This window comes from Oncorhynchus mykiss, chromosome 12, assembly GCF_057628025.1.
Source record: "Oncorhynchus mykiss isolate SJ-2025 chromosome 12, ASM5762802v1, whole genome shotgun sequence".
Lineage (NCBI taxonomy): Eukaryota > Metazoa > Chordata > Actinopteri > Salmoniformes > Salmonidae > Oncorhynchus > Oncorhynchus mykiss.
In genome coordinates, this window is record NC_143033.1 from 9,039,566 (window position 1) to 9,054,677 (window position 15,112).

The window sequence follows — 15,112 nt, forward strand, 5'->3', positions numbered from 1 at the left end:
AGGGTGGTGGAGGAGGAGGAAAGAGAAGGGTGATGGAGGAGGAGAGGGTGGTGGAGGAGGAGGAAAGAGAAGGGTGATGGAGGAGGAGAGGGTGGTGGAGGAGGAGGAAAGAGAAGGGTGGTGGAGGGGGAAAGAGAAGGGTGATAGAGGAGGAGGAGAGGGTGGTGGAGGAGGAGAGGGTGGTGGAGGAGGAGGAAAGAGAAGGGTGATGGAGGAGGAGAGGGTGGTGGAGGAGGAGGAAAGAGAAGGGTGATGGAGGAGGAGAGGGTGGTGGAGGAGGAGGAAAGAGATGGGTGGTGGAGGAGGAAAGAGAAGGGTGGTGGAGGAGGAGGAAAGAGAAGGGTGATGGAGGAGGAAAGAGAAGGGTGGTGGAGGAGGAAAGAGAAGGGTGATGGAGGAGGAAAGAGAAGGGTGGTGGAGGAGGAAAGAGAAGGGTGGTGGAGGAGGAAAGAGAAGGGTGGTGGAGGAGGAAAGAGAAGGGTGGTGGAGGAGGAAAGAGAAGGGTGGTGGAGGAGGAAAGAGAAGGGTGGTGGAGGAGGAAAGAGAAGGGTGGTGGTGGAGGAGGAAAGAGAAGGGTGGTGGAGGAGGAAAGAGAAGGGTGGTGGTGGAGGAGGAAAGAGAAGGGTGGTGGAGGAGGAGGAAAGAGAAGGGTGGTGGAGGAGGAGGAAAGAGAAGGGTGGTGGAGGAGGAGGAAAGAGAAGGGTGATGGAGGAGGAAAGAGAAGGGTGGTGGAGGAGGAAAGAGAAGGGTGGTGGAGGAGGAAAGAGAAGGGTGGTGGAGGAGGAGAAAAGAGAAGGGTGGTGGAGGAGGAAAGAGAAGGGTGATGGAGGAGGAGGAAAGAGAAGGGTGGTGGAGGAGGAGGAAAGAGAAGGGTGGTGGAGGAGGAGGGAAAGAGAAGGGTGGTGGAGGAGGAGGAAAGAGAAGGGTGATGGAGGAGGGTGATGGAGGAGGAAAGAGATGGGTGGTGGAGGAGGAGGAAAGAGAAGGGTGATGGAGGAGGAGGAAAGAGATGGGTGGTGGAGGAGGAGGAAAGATAAGGGTGATGGAGGAGTGAGAGGGTGGTGGAGGGGGAAAGAGAAGGGTGATAGAGGAGGAGGAGAGGGTGGTGGAGGAGGAGAGGGTGGTGGAGGAGGAGGAAAGAGAAGGGTGATGGAGGAGGAGAGGGTGGTGGAGGAGGAGGAAAGAGAAGGGTGATGGAGGAGGAGAGGGTGGTGGAGGAGGAGGAAAGAGAAGGGTGATGGAGGAGGAGAGGGTGGTGGAGGAGGAGGAAAGAGAAGGGTGATGGAGGAGGAGAGGGTGGTGGAGGAGGAGGAAAGAGAAGGGTGATGGAGGAGAGGGGTGGTGGAGGAGGAAAGAGAAAGGTGATGGAGGAGAGGGTGGTGGAGGAGGAGGAAAGAGAAGGGTGATGGAGGAGGAAAGAGAAGGGTGGTGGAGGAGGAGGAAAGAGATGGGTGGTGGAGGAGGAGGAAAGAGATGGGTGGTGGAGGAGGAAAGAGAAGGGTGGTGGAGGAGGAAGAGAAGGGTGGTGGAGGAGGAGGAAAGAGATGGGTGATGGAGGAGGAAAGAGAAGGGTGGTGGAGGAGGAGGAAAGAGAAGGGTGGTGGAGGAGGAGGAAAGAGAAGGGTGGTGGAGGAGGAGGAAAGAGAAGGGTGGTGGAGGAGGAAAGAGAAGGGTGGTGGAGGAGGAAAGAGAAGGGTGGTGGAGGAGGGAAAGAGAAGGGTGGTGGAGGAGGAAAGAGAAGGGTGGTGGTGGAGAAAAGAGAAGGGTGGTGGAGGAGGACAGAGAAGGGTGATGGAGGAGGAAAGAGAAGGGTGATGGAGGAGGAAAGAGAAGGGTGTGGGAGGAGGAAAGAGAAGGGTGGTGGAGGAGGAAAGAGAAGGGTGGTGGAGGAGGAGAAAAGAGAAGGGTGGTGGAGGAGGAAAGAGAAGGGTGATGGAGGAGGAGGAAAGAGAAGGGTGGTGGAGGAGGAGGAAAGAGAAGGGTGGTGGAGGAGGAGGAAAGAGAAGGGTGGTGGAGGAGGAGGAAAGAGAAGGGTGATGGAGGAGGGTGATGGAGGAGGAAAGAGATGGGTGGTGGAGGAGGAGGAAAGAGAAGGGTGATGGAGGAGGAGGAAAGAGATGGGTGGTGGAGGAGGAGGAAAGATAAGGGTGATGGAGGAGGAGAGGGTGGTGGAGGGGGAAAGAGAAGGGTGATAGAGGAGGAGGAAAGAGATGGATGGTGGAGGAGGAGAGGATGGTGGAGGAGGAGAGGGTGGTGGTGGAGGAGAGGGTGGTGGAGGAGGAGGAAAGAGAAGGGTGATGGAGGAGGAGAGGGTGGTGGAGGAGTAGGAAAGAGAAGGGTGATGGAGGAGGAGAGGGTGGTGGAGGAGGAGGAAAGAGAAGGGTGATGGAGGAGGAGGAAAGAGATGGGTGGTGGAGGAGGAGGAAAGATAAGGGTGATGGAGGAGGAGAGGGTGGTGGAGGGGGAAAGAGAAGGGTGATAGAGGAGGAGGAAAGAGATGGATGGTGGAGGAGGAGGAGGATGGTGGAGGAGGAGAGGGTGGTGGAGGAGGAGAGGGTGGTGGAGGAGGAGGAAAGAGAAGGGTGATGGAGGAGGGAGGGGTGGTGGAGGAGGAGGAAAGAGAAGGGTGATGGAGGAGGAGAGGGTGGTGGAGGAGGAGGAAAGAGAAGGGTGATGGAGGAGGAGGAAAGAGATGGGTGGTGGAGGAGGAGGAAAGATAAGGGTGATGGAGGAGGAGAGGGCTGGTGGAGGGGGAAAGAGAAGGGTGATAGAGGAGGAGGAAAGAGATGGATGGTGGAGGAGGAGAGGATGGTGGAGGAGGAGAGGGTGGTGGAGGAGGAGACGGGTCGGTGGAGGAGGAGGAAAGAGAAGGGTGATGGAGGAGGAGAGGGTGGTGGAGGAGGAGGAAAGAGAAGGGTGATGGAGGAGGAGAGGGTGGTGGAGGAGGAGGAAAGAGAAGGGTGATGGAGGAGGAGAGGGTGGTGGAGGAGGAGAAAGAGAAGGGTGATGGAGGAGAGGGTGGTGGAGGAGGAAAGAGAAAGGTGATGGAGGAGAGGGTGGTGGAGGAGGAAAGAGAAAGGTGATGGAGGAGGAGAGGGTGGTGGTGGAGGAGGAAAGAGAAGGGTGGTGGAGGAGGAGGAAAGAGATGGGTGGTGGAGGAGGAGGAAAGAGAAGGGTGGTGGAGGAGGAAAGAGATGGGTGGTGGAGGAGGAGGAAAGAGATGGGTGGTGGAGGAGGAAAGAGAAGGGTGGTGGAGGAGGAAAGAGAAGGGTGGTGGAGGAGGAAAGAGAAGGGTGGTGGAGGAGGAAAGAGAAGGGTGGTGGAGGAGGAAAGAGAAGGGTGGTGGAGGAGGAGGAAAGAGAAGGGTGGTGGAGGAGGAGGAAAGAGAAGGGTGGTGGAGGAGGAGGAAAGAGAAGGGTGATGGAGGAGGAAAGAGAAGGGTGGTGGAGGAGGAAAGAGAAGGGTGGTGGAGGAGGAAAGAGAAGGGTGGTGGAGGAGAAAGAGAAGGGTGGTGGAGGAGGAAAGAGAAGGGTGGTGGAGGAGGAAAGAGAAGGGTGGTGGAGGAGGAAAGAGAAGGGTGGTGGAGGAGAAAGAGAAGGGTGGTGGAGGAGGAAAGAGAAGGGTGATGGAGGAGGAAGACAGAGAAGGGTGATGGAGGAGGAAAGAGAAGGGTGGTGGAGGAGGAAAGAGAAGGGTGGTGGAGGAGGAGAAAAGAGAAGGGTGGGGAGGAGGAGAAAAGAGAAGGGTGGTGGAGGAGGAGAAAAGAGAAGGGTGGTGGAGGAGGAAGAGAAGGGTGATGGAGGAGGAGGAAAGAGAAGGGTGGTGGAGGAGGAGGAAAGAGAAGGGTGGTGGAGGAGAGGAAAGAGAAGGGTGGTGGAGGAGGAGAAAGAGAAGGGTGGTGGAGGAGGAGGAAGAGAAGGGTGATGGAGGAGGAGGAAAGAGAAGGGTGATGGAGGAGGGTGATGGAGGAGGAAAGAGATGGGTGGTGGAGGAGGAGGAAAGAGAAGGGTGATGGAGGAGGAGGAAAGAGATGGGTGGTGGAGGAGGAGGAAAGATAAGGGTGATGGAGGAGGAAAGATAAGGGTGATGGAGGAGGAGAGGGTGGTGGAGGGGAAAGAGAAGGGTGATAGAGGAGGAAAGAGATGGATGGGTGGAGGAGGAGAGGATGGTGGAGGAGAGAGGGTGGTGGAGGAGGAGGAGGGGTGGTGGAGGAGGAGGAAAGAGAAGGGTGGTGGAGGAAGAAAGAAGGGTGGTGGAGGAAGAAAGAGAAGGGTGGTGGAGGAAGAAAGAGAAGGGTGGTGTTGAACTGCAGAGAAGGGTGATGGAGGAGGAGAGGGTGGTGGAGGAGGAGGAAAGAGATGGGTGGTTGAGGAGGAGGAGGGGGTGGTGGAGGAGGAGGAAAGAGAAGGGTAGTGGAGGAAGAAAGAAGGGTGGTGGAGGAAGAAAAAAGGGTGGTGGAGGAAGAAAGAGAAGGGTGGTGTTGAATTGCAGCCGGAGGAACAAGCCACAGTTTAAGGCACCATATGTTGGTAAGGGGTGAGAAAGGTTAAAGAGGAGAGGGGGAGGATGGAAAGGAGGAGGCTGGTACACTGCAGCCGGAGGAGCAAGTCACAGATTAAGGCTCCATGTACATGGAGGTAACCAGAGAGCATTAACTGCTGCTGTGCTATCATTTAAAAACAACCACAGAGGAAGGAGAAAAGAAACAGAGCAAGCTGCCATCCCAATTTGGATCCTATTCCATACAAAATGCGCTACTTTTGACCAGAGTAGTATGGGGCCTGGTCAAAAGTAGTGCACTTAAAAGGGAATATGATGCCAATTGGGATGCAACCGAGGAGGGGCAGGCAGGCCGGATAGGAAGGCCTGAGGTTTATTATAGGAGCTCGTTCATCCGTCCCTCCCTCCAGCCCTAAAGCCTCCTCCATATGGCCACCAGACACCGCTGCATTAGAGAAGGACATAAACATTAACGTCCCATGTGACTTCATATCAGTAACACTTGTCAGAAATTAAATAAGAGCCACGGCAAGTAGAATACGGCTGTCATGGCTGGTTGTAGCACGCAAGCAGTGTCAAACATGCACCAGTGTGAGACAGACAGACAGACAGAGAAGAGCTGGAGAGAGAGGCAGACTTGGCTATAAGTGAGAGAGGGTTAAAGGGCTAGAATTATCCTGTCCCTTATTAAAAAGCAGGCATTTGGAAACCACAGCCACTCTGTCTCATGCACTCTGGGTGTTAATCCCAAACAGTACCCTATTCCCTTTATAGTGTACTACTTTGACCAGGGTCCATAGAGCTGGGGTAAAAATGAGTTCACTACAGCGAATAGGATACCATTTGGAATGCACCTGGACCAACACAGCTTCCCACATCCCGGCCATCTAGAACATCTCACTAACCAGTCAGCCTCTCTGCTCTGGTAACGTCATCTCTCACACATTTTTCAAACGTCTCAACAGCTGATAGACGACTAGTTATCAATTTCATAGCAGCAGGTCCACGGAGGAGTCTGGTCTACATGGTGGTGCTGCGGACTCCAGACCACACATACACCCTGAGATAGTGGTCCAAGCACTGTCTCAGTCATTCTCCTGTCTGTGCCCCTGACATTTGAATCTCTTCATCTCTTCATCTTCCTTATCCTACCATTAAAACCAGGGAAAAAAAGGTCTCACCATCCATGGCCTGGCGGAGCACCTGCAGCCTCCTCTGCTTCTCCTTGATCCGGTCATAGGCTGAGGTCAGAGCTGAGCTGACCGACAGGGGTGAGTGGTGGTGGGCCTTCGTCCTGGGCGTCTCCAACCCACCAAAGTCTGAGTAGCGGTTCTCCCCGTCTCGATCCCGGTACACCCGGGAGGCTGACTTGTGCCTTCCCCCTGAGCGGGTACTGAGGGCACTGCTACCCCGCCTGGCATCCTCAAGGGCTCCAAAGCGGAGCATATCCGGGTCTATGTGGGCCAGGTCTACAGAAGACGCCCAGTTCTTCTTGTGTTGGGCTGTCGAGTCTCCTCTATAGGGCAGGGACCTCCTGTCCAGCTCTACCGGCCTGCCTCTCTGCTGGGGCTCGAGGTAGAGGGCCAGGTCTGCGGAGGACTCTGACCCAGGATGGTAGTCCGAAGGCGGGTAGGGACCAGGCAGGGCCCCCTCACCTCTCAGGAGGTCCTGGATGGGGAGGGAACCCATGGAGCGACTCAGGCCACGGTTCAGAGATGCCTGCTCCTGACTACGAGCCTTGTAACGCTCCAGTACCCTCGGGGCTGCACTCCTCCCTGAGGGGAAAGACAGACGGTAGATCAGACAACAGGGAAATAACATACCGTAAAGGGACTAATGAGAAAGTGTACCACAGGTTTTTGTGTTACACTACATGACCAAAAGTATGTAGACACCTTTGTCGAAAATCTCATTCCAAATCATTGGTATTAATATGGAGTTGGTCCCCCCTTTGCTGCTGTAACCACCTCAACTCTTCTGTGAAGGCTTTCCACTAGGTGTTGGAACATTGCTACGAGGACATTCAGCCACAAGCATTAGTGAGGTCCAAGATGGCGTAGCAGTCAGACGTCTTTGTCTTATCCTGTCCTATGTATATCTTTTTATATATTTTTATTCACATTATTTTGAATATTTTTCCTAAACCTTAACTTCAAAATACTTTCCTGCAACCCGCCTCACCAAACGTGGAATGGATCTGTTTTTTTTCGTAAGTATTTATATTTCCCGCCGAACTGGAATACCTCAACTGAAGCTATTTAGCTATCTAGCTACTAGCTATCAGCTATCAGTCAGCTAACCACTGCTAGCGGTCATCAGCTAACCTTTAGCTCGGAAAGCTCTCGCCAGTTCGTACAACGCATTTCAAACCAAAACATACTGGACCTATACTAGACCCATCTCCCGGCTAGGGCTCCTGGGCTACTCCTGAAGCCCACTCCTCGGCTACAATATCCGGACCCCTTCGACTGCCGGTACGGAACCCCGCCGATCCTTCACGACTGGAATACCGACAGGCCACTCAGGCGCGACGTCCCTTGAAGGCCCATTCTGCTAACCGTGGCCTGCTGTCTAGAGCATATTGGACTGTTTGCTGATCCTTCAGCCAGTTTCTTGAACCACTATACCCATTTTGCCAATTGGACTTGGACCCCTCTGCTACTTGGAACCATATTAATTCCACGACTGGTCTATCGACGTCACTGCACAAGGAGGCAAAAACAGACTTTCTTCCATCGCGACGTCCATCTAAGGCCCTTATGCTAGCTTGCTAACCCGCTAACCCAGGCCTGCTAACTGCTAGCTTGCTAGCCCCAGCCTGCTAACTGTCTGAATCACCGTGTCCCCAGCCAGCCCAACCACCCACTGGACCCATACGATCCCTTGGCTACGCATGCCTCTCCCTAATATCAACATGCCTTGTCCATTACTGTCCTGGTTAGTGTTTACGGTCTTATTTCACTGTAGAGCCTCTAGCCCTGCTCAATATGCCTTAACCAACGATGTTGTTCCACCTCCCACATATGCGATGACATCACCTGGTTTAAACGTCTCTCGAGACTAGATCTCTCTCATCATTACTCAATGCCTAGGTTTACCTCCAATGTACTCTCTTCCTACCATACCTTTGTCTGTACATTATGCCTTGAATCTATGCTATCGTGCCCAGAAACCTGCTCCCTTTGCTCTCTGTTCCCAACGTGCTAGACGGCCAGTTCTTATAGCCATTAGCCATACCCTTATCCTACTTCTCCTCTGTTCCTCTGGTGATGTAGAGGTTAATCCAGGTCCTGCAGTGCCTAGCTCCACTCCTACTCCCCAGGTGCTCTCATTTGTTGACTTAACCGCAAACTGTAACCGCAAAAGCCTTGGTTTCATGCATGTCAACATTAGAAGCCTCCTCCCTAAGTTTGCTTTATTCACTGCTTTAGCACATTCTGCCAACCCGGATGTCTTAGCCGTGTCTGAATTCTGGCTTAGGAAAACCACCAAAAACCCTGAAATTTCCATCCCTAACTGTACAATTTTCCGCCAAGATAGAACTGCCAAAGGGGGCAGTGTTGCAATCTACTGCAGAGATAGCCTGCAGAGTTCCATCTTACTATCCAAGTCTGTACCAAAACAATTGGAGCTTCTATTTAAAAAAAAAAAATCACCTTTCCAGAAACAAGTCTCCCACCGTTGCCGCTTGCTATAGACCACCCTCTGCTCCCAGCTGTGCACTGGACACCATATGTGAATTGATTGCCCCCATCTATCTCCTGAGCTCGTGCTGCTAGGTGACCTAAACTGGGACATGCTTAACACCCCGGCCATCCTACAATCTAAGCTTGATGTCCTCAATCTCACACAAATTATCTATGAACCTACCAGGTACAACCCCAAATCCGTTAACACGTGCACCCTCATAGATATCATCCCAACTAACTGTTTTCAACCAAGATGTCAGCGATCACTGCCTCATTGCCTGCATCCGTAATGGGACTGTGGTCAAACGACCACCTCTCATCACTGTCAAACGCTCCCTAAAACACTTCAGCGAACAGGCCTTTCTAATCGACCTGGCCGGGGTATCCTGTAATGACATTGACCTCAACCCGTCAGTAGAGGATGCCTGGTTATTCTTTAAAAGTGCCTTCCTCACCATCTTAAATAAGCATGCTCCATTCAAAAAATGTAGAACCAGGAATAGATATAGCCTTTGGTTCACTCCAGACCTGTCTGCCCTTGACCAGCACAAAAACATCCTGTGGCATTCTGCATTAGCATCGAATAGCCCCCGTGATATGCAACTTTTCAGGGAAGTTAGGAACCAATATACACAGGCAGTTTGAAAAAGCTAGCCTTAGCTTTCCTAACAGAAATTTGCATCCTGTACTCAAATGTTCTGGGACACTGTGAAGTCCATGGAGAATAAGAGCACCTCCTCCCAGCTGCCCACTGCACTGAGGCTAGGAAACACTGTCACTACCGATAAATCCACAATAATTGGGAATTTCAATTATTCATTTTCATTTTTCTACGGCTGGCCATGCTTTCCACCTGGCTACCCCGGTCAACAGCAGTCCCCACAGCAACTCGCCCAAACCTCCCCACTTCTCCTTCACCCAAATCCAGATAGCTGATGTTCTGAAAGAGCTGCAAAATCTGGATCCCTACAAATCAGCTGGGCTAGACAATCTGGACCCTGTCTTTCTAAAATGATCTGCCGAAATTGTTGCGACCCCTATTACTAGCCTGTTTCAAACTGTTTCGTATTGTCTGAGATTCCCATAGATTGGAAAGCTGCTGCGGTCATCCCCCTTTTCAAAGACCCAAACTGCTACAGACCTATATCTATTCTACCCTGCTTTCTAAGGTCTTTGAAAGCCAAGTTATCAAACAGATTACCGACCATTTCGAATCTCACCGTACCTTCTCCACTATGCAATCTGGTCTCAGAGCTGGTCGTGGGTGCACCTCAGCCACGCTCAAAGTCCTAAACGATATCATAACCGCCATCGATAAGGGACATTACTGTGCAGCCGTATTCATCGACCTGGCTAAGGCTTTCGACTCTGTCAATCACAACATTCTTATTGGCAGACTGAACAGCCTTGGTTTCTCAAATGATTGCCTCGTCCTGGTTCACCAACTACTTCTCTGATAGAGTTCAGTGTGTCAAATCGTAAGGCCTGTTGTCCGGACCTCTGGCAGTCTATGGGGGTGCCACAGGGTTCAATTCTCAGGCCGACTCTCTTCTCTGTATACATCAATGATGTCGCTCTTGCTGCTGGTGAGTCTCTGATCCCCCTCTACGCAGACGACACCATTCTGTATACCTCTGGCCCTTCTTTGGACACTTAACTAACCTCCAGATGAGCTTCAATGCCATACAACTCTCCTTCCATGGCCTCCAACTGCTCTTAAATGCAAGTAAATCTAAATGCATGCTCTTCAACCAATCGCTGCCCGCACCTGCCCACCCGTCCAGCATCACTACTCTGGACGGTTCTGACTTAGAATATGTGGACAACTACAAATACCTAGGTGTCTGACTAGACTGTAAACTCTCCTTCCTGACTAATATTAGGCATCTCCAATCCAAAAATAAATCTAGAATCGGCTTCCTATTTCGCAACAAAGCATCCTTCACTCATGCTGCCAAACATACCCTCGTAAAACTGGCCATCCTACCGATCCTCGACTCAACAGCCTCTACTCAAGAAATTGGATGCAGTCTAGTGTCATCTGTTTTGTCACCAAAGCCCCATATACTATCCACCACTGCGACCTGTATGCTCTCGTTGGCCCTCACTTCATACTCGTCGCCAAACCCACTGGCTCCAGGTCATCTACAAGTCCCTGCTAGGTAAAGTCCCCCCTTATCTAAGCTCACTGGTCACCATAGCAGCACCCACCCATAGCACGCGCTCCAGCAGGTATATCTCACTGGTCACCCCCAAAGCCAATTCTTCCTTTGGCCGCCTCTCCTTCCAGTTCTCTGCTGCCAATGGGTGGAACGAACTGCAAAAATCTTTGAAGCTGGAGACTCTTACCTCCCTTACTAGCTTTAAGCACCAACTGTCAGAGCAGCTCACAGATCACTGCACCTGTACATAGCTCATCTGTAAATAGCCCATCCAATCTACCTCATCCCCATACTGGTATTTATTCACATTCATCCTCTGCACATCCTACCATTCCAGTGTTTAATTGCTCTATTGTAATTACTTCACCACCATGGCCTATTTATTGCCTTACCTCTCTTATCCTACCTCCTTTGCACATGCTGCATATATATTTTTCTACTGTGTTATTGACTGTATGTTTGTTTATTCCAAGTGTAACTCTGTTGTTGTAGGTGTCGAACTGCTATGCTTAATCTTGGCCAGGTCGCAGTTGTAAATGAGAACTTGTTCTCAACTGGCCTACTTGGTTAAATAAAAATAAAAAATAAAAAAAGCACGAAGTAAATATACTTAAATAAAGGTGAAATAAAAAAAATTGTCACATACACATGGTTAGCAGATGTTAATGCGAGCGTAGCGAAATGCTTGTGCTTCTAGTTCCGACCATGCAGTAATATCTAAGAAGTAATCTAACAATTTCACAACTATCTTATACACACAAGTGTAAATGAGTGAATAATAATAATAATAATAATAATAATAAATAATAATATGTACATAAAAATATATATGGATGAGCGATGGCCGAACGGCATAGGCATGATGCAGTAGATGGATTAGAGTACAGTATATACATTTGAGATGGGTAGTGTATGTATACATTATATAAAGTGGCATAGTTTAAAGTGACTAGTGATAATTTAAAATTGGATCTAATAAAAGTATTAAAGTGGCTAGAGATTGAGTCAGTATGTTGGCAGCAGCCACTCAATGTTAGTGACGGCTGTTTAACAGTCTGATGGCGTTGAGATAAAAGCTTAATGTTGGGCGATTAAGCCTGGCTCGCAGTCGGCATTACAATTCATCCCAAAGGTGTTTGATGGGGTTGAGGTCAGGGCTCTGTGCAGGCCAGTCAAGTTTTTCACAACGATCTCGACAAACCATTTCTGTATGGACCTCGCTTTAGGCACGTGGGCATTGTCATGCTGAAGCAGGAAAGGGTGTTCCCCAAACTGTTGCCACAAATTTGGAAGCACAGAATTCTATAACGTCATTGTATGCTGTAGCGTTAAGATTACCCTTCACTGGAACGAAGGGGCCTAGTTCGAACCATGAAAAAAACAGACCCAGAACATTATTCCTCCTCCACCAAACTTTACATTTGGCACTGGGGCAGATAACGTTCTGATTGGTGGATTCTAAGTCTTATTTGTCCATAGGACTGCCAGATGGTGAAGCAGGATTCATCACGCCAGAGAACATGTTTTCACGGTTCCAGAGTTACACCACTACAGATGACGCTTAGCATTGCTCATGGTGATCTTAGGCTTGTGTGCGGCTGCTCGGCCATGGAAACACATTTCATGAAGCTCTCGACTAACAGTTACTGTGCTGACGTTGCTTCCAGAGGCAGTTTGGAATTCGGTAGTGAGTGCAACCGTGGAGAGGCGATTTTTTGCGCGCCTTGTGCTTCAGCGTAGCGCTTGTGTGGCCTACCACTTCACGGCTGAGCTGTTGACGCTCCTCGACGTTTCACTTCACAATAACAGCACTTGCATTTAATTGACCGGGGTCAGCTCTAGCAGGACATACATTTGACGAACTGACTTGTTGGGAAGGTGGCATCCTATGACGGTGCCACGGTGAAAGTCACTGAGCTCTTCAGTACTGCCAATGTTTGTCTATGGAGACTATGGAGACTGCATGGCTGTGTGCTCAATTGTATGCATGTTGTTACATTACAGACTTATTCTACAATAGCACAATACCCCATAATACCCCATAATAACAAAGCAAAAACTGTTTTTTATAAATGTCTGCAAACATAATACCATGCAGTAGAAACTCACATTTGGGCCCATTGATCCTTTATTTAATTAAAACATTTAAAAAAAAAAATTTTACCCCTTTTTCGTGGTATCCAATTGTTGTAGTAGCTACTATCTTGTCTCATCGCTACAACTCCCATATGGGCTCGGGAGAGACGAAGGTTTAAAGTCATGTGTCCTCCGATACACAACCCAACCAAGCCGCACTGCTTCTTAACACAGCGCACGTCCAACCCGGAAGCCAGCCGCACCAATGTGACGGAGGAAACACCGTGCACCTGGCCACCTTGGTTAGCGCGCACTGCACCCGGCCCGCCACAGGAGTCGCTGGTGCGCGATGAGACAAGGACACCCCTACCGACCAACCCTAACGACGCTAGGCCAATTGTGCGTCGCCCCACGGACCTCCCGGTTGCGGCCGGTTACGACAGAGCCTGGGCGCGAACCCAGGGACTCTGATTGCACAGCTCTTAACCACTGCGCCACCCGGGAGGCACCATTAATCATCCTTGAGATGTTTCTACTTCATTGGTCCACCTGTGGAAAATTCAATTGATTGGACATGATTTGGAAAAGCACACACCTCTATAAGGTCCCGCAGTTGACAGTGCATGTCTGTACAAAATCCGAGCCATGAGGTTGAAGGAATTGTCCTTAGAGCTCAGACAGGATCGTGTATAGGCACAGATCTGGGAAAGGGCACCAGCATACCCAACAACACAGCGGCCTCCATCATTCTTAAATGGAAGAAGTTTGGAACCACGTTTGGCCGTCCAGCCAAACTGAGCAATCGGGGGAGAAGAGCCTTGGTCAAGGAGGTGACCAAGAACCCAATGGTCAATCTGACAGAGCTTCAGAGTTCCTCTGTGGAGATGGGAGAAACTTCCAGAAGGACAACAATCTCTGCAGCACTCCACCAAATCAGGCCTTTATGGTAGAGTGGCCAGATGGAAGCTACTCCTCAGAAAAAGGCACGACAGACCGCTTGGAGTTTGCCAAAAGGCACCTAAAGGACTCTCAGACCATGAGAAACAAGATTCTCAGGTCTGATGAAACCAAGATTGAACTATTTGGCCTGAATGCCAAGGATTACGTACGGAGGAAATCAGTGAAGCATGGTGGTGGCAGCATCATGCTGTGGGGATGTTATTCAGCGGCAGGGACTGGGAGCCTAGTCAGGATCGAGGGAAAGATGAACGGAGGAAAGTATAGAGAGATCCTAGATAAAAACCTGCCCCAGAGTGCTCAGGACCTCAGACTGGAGCAAAGGTTCAACTTCCAACAGGACAATGACCCTAAGCACACAGCCAAGACAACACAGGAGTGCCTTCGGGACAACTCTGAATGTCCTTGAGTGGCCGCGCCAGAGCCCGGACTTAAAACCGATCGAACATCTCTGGAGAGACCTGAAAATAGCTGTGCAGCGACGCTCCTCATCCAACCTGACAGATCTAGAGAGGATCTGCAGAGAACAATGTGAGAAACTCCCCAAATACAGGTGTGCCACGCTTGTAGCGTCATACCCAAAAAGACTCAACTGTAATTGCTGCCAAAGGTCCTTCAACAAAGTACTGAGTAAAGGGTCTGAATACTTATAAAATTATAGTAAAAAAAAAAAAAATTGTAATACATTTGCAAAAACTTCTAAGAACATGTTTTTGATTTGTCATTATGGGGTATTTAATAAATTTTAGAATAAGGCTGCAACATAAAATGTGGAAAATGTGGACAAAGTAAATGGGTCTGAATACTTTCCGAAGGCACTGTATATAGTGTATAACTAGCTTGGTGTCAGATCTGTGTTGTCTTGCCAATGCTGTGACAACCACAAAGAGTTGAGAAACTGGGACCTCTTCCTGAAGAACGAGAGTCTGCGTAGCTAATGTTGGAGAGAGGGGGAGGGGACTCAGGCCTATAAAACATGTAGTGCCTTGCTTTAATCTACAAAGCATATGGCTCCATCTCTACAGTAAAACAGAACATCAAAGACAGAATTATTTTTTTCCAGGAACACTCGCTATGGGGCAGACAGAAACTTTTCCAGGAACACTGTTGCTATGGAGACAGACAGACCAGGACAAGATTGATTGAAAAAAAATATTTAAAAAATAATAACAGGAAATAGAACATTTGTTTTGGCCCTTTCATTCTTAGTTGCAACATTCAGAGAATTGTTTCCAGGAGGTTTATCTAGAACTATTAGTGGTGGTGGGCATGGGTAAGCTGCACTGCACAGTCAGCGCTGTGGTACTAAAGCAGAATGAAAACAATCACGTCGCCCAGCATGAAAAACAAAGCAATGACAGCATTTTCTCCACAGTCACTTCAACGCTAACCACCGACATGTCACATCTGCAGAAAGAAAGTGATGTTCACCCATGACTACGTGGCCATACATGCCTCCAACTCAATCAAGTTTGCAGACAACACTACAGTAGTAGGCCTGATTACCAACAATAACGAGACAGCCTACAGGGAGGTGGTGAGGGCCCTGGGAGTGTGGTGCCAGGAAAATACCTCACACTTAACGTTAACAAAAACAACTGATCGTAGACTTCAGGAAACAGCAGAGGGAGCAACACCCCCCCCCCCCCCATCAACTGGACCACAGTGGAGAAGGTGGAAAGTTAAGTTCCTTGGCGTCAATGACACTGAAAATGGTACACCAACGCA

At 49.9% G+C, this 15,112-nt stretch overlaps 1 protein-coding gene across 6 annotated transcripts in view; it reads right to left on the bottom strand.

The window, feature by feature from the left end:
• Positions 1-15,112, bottom strand: part of ptpn13 (protein tyrosine phosphatase non-receptor type 13) — a 166,280-nt gene that overhangs the window by 97,479 nt on the left and 53,689 nt on the right. For all 6 annotated transcript variants that reach the window (XM_090191624.1, XM_090191627.1, XM_090191626.1 and 3 more), the window contains one exon: positions 5,682-6,275. In XM_090191624.1, the coding sequence (XP_090047750.1) occupies positions 5,682-6,275 (594 nt within the window). The remainder of the gene's footprint in view (positions 1-5,681; positions 6,276-15,112) is intronic.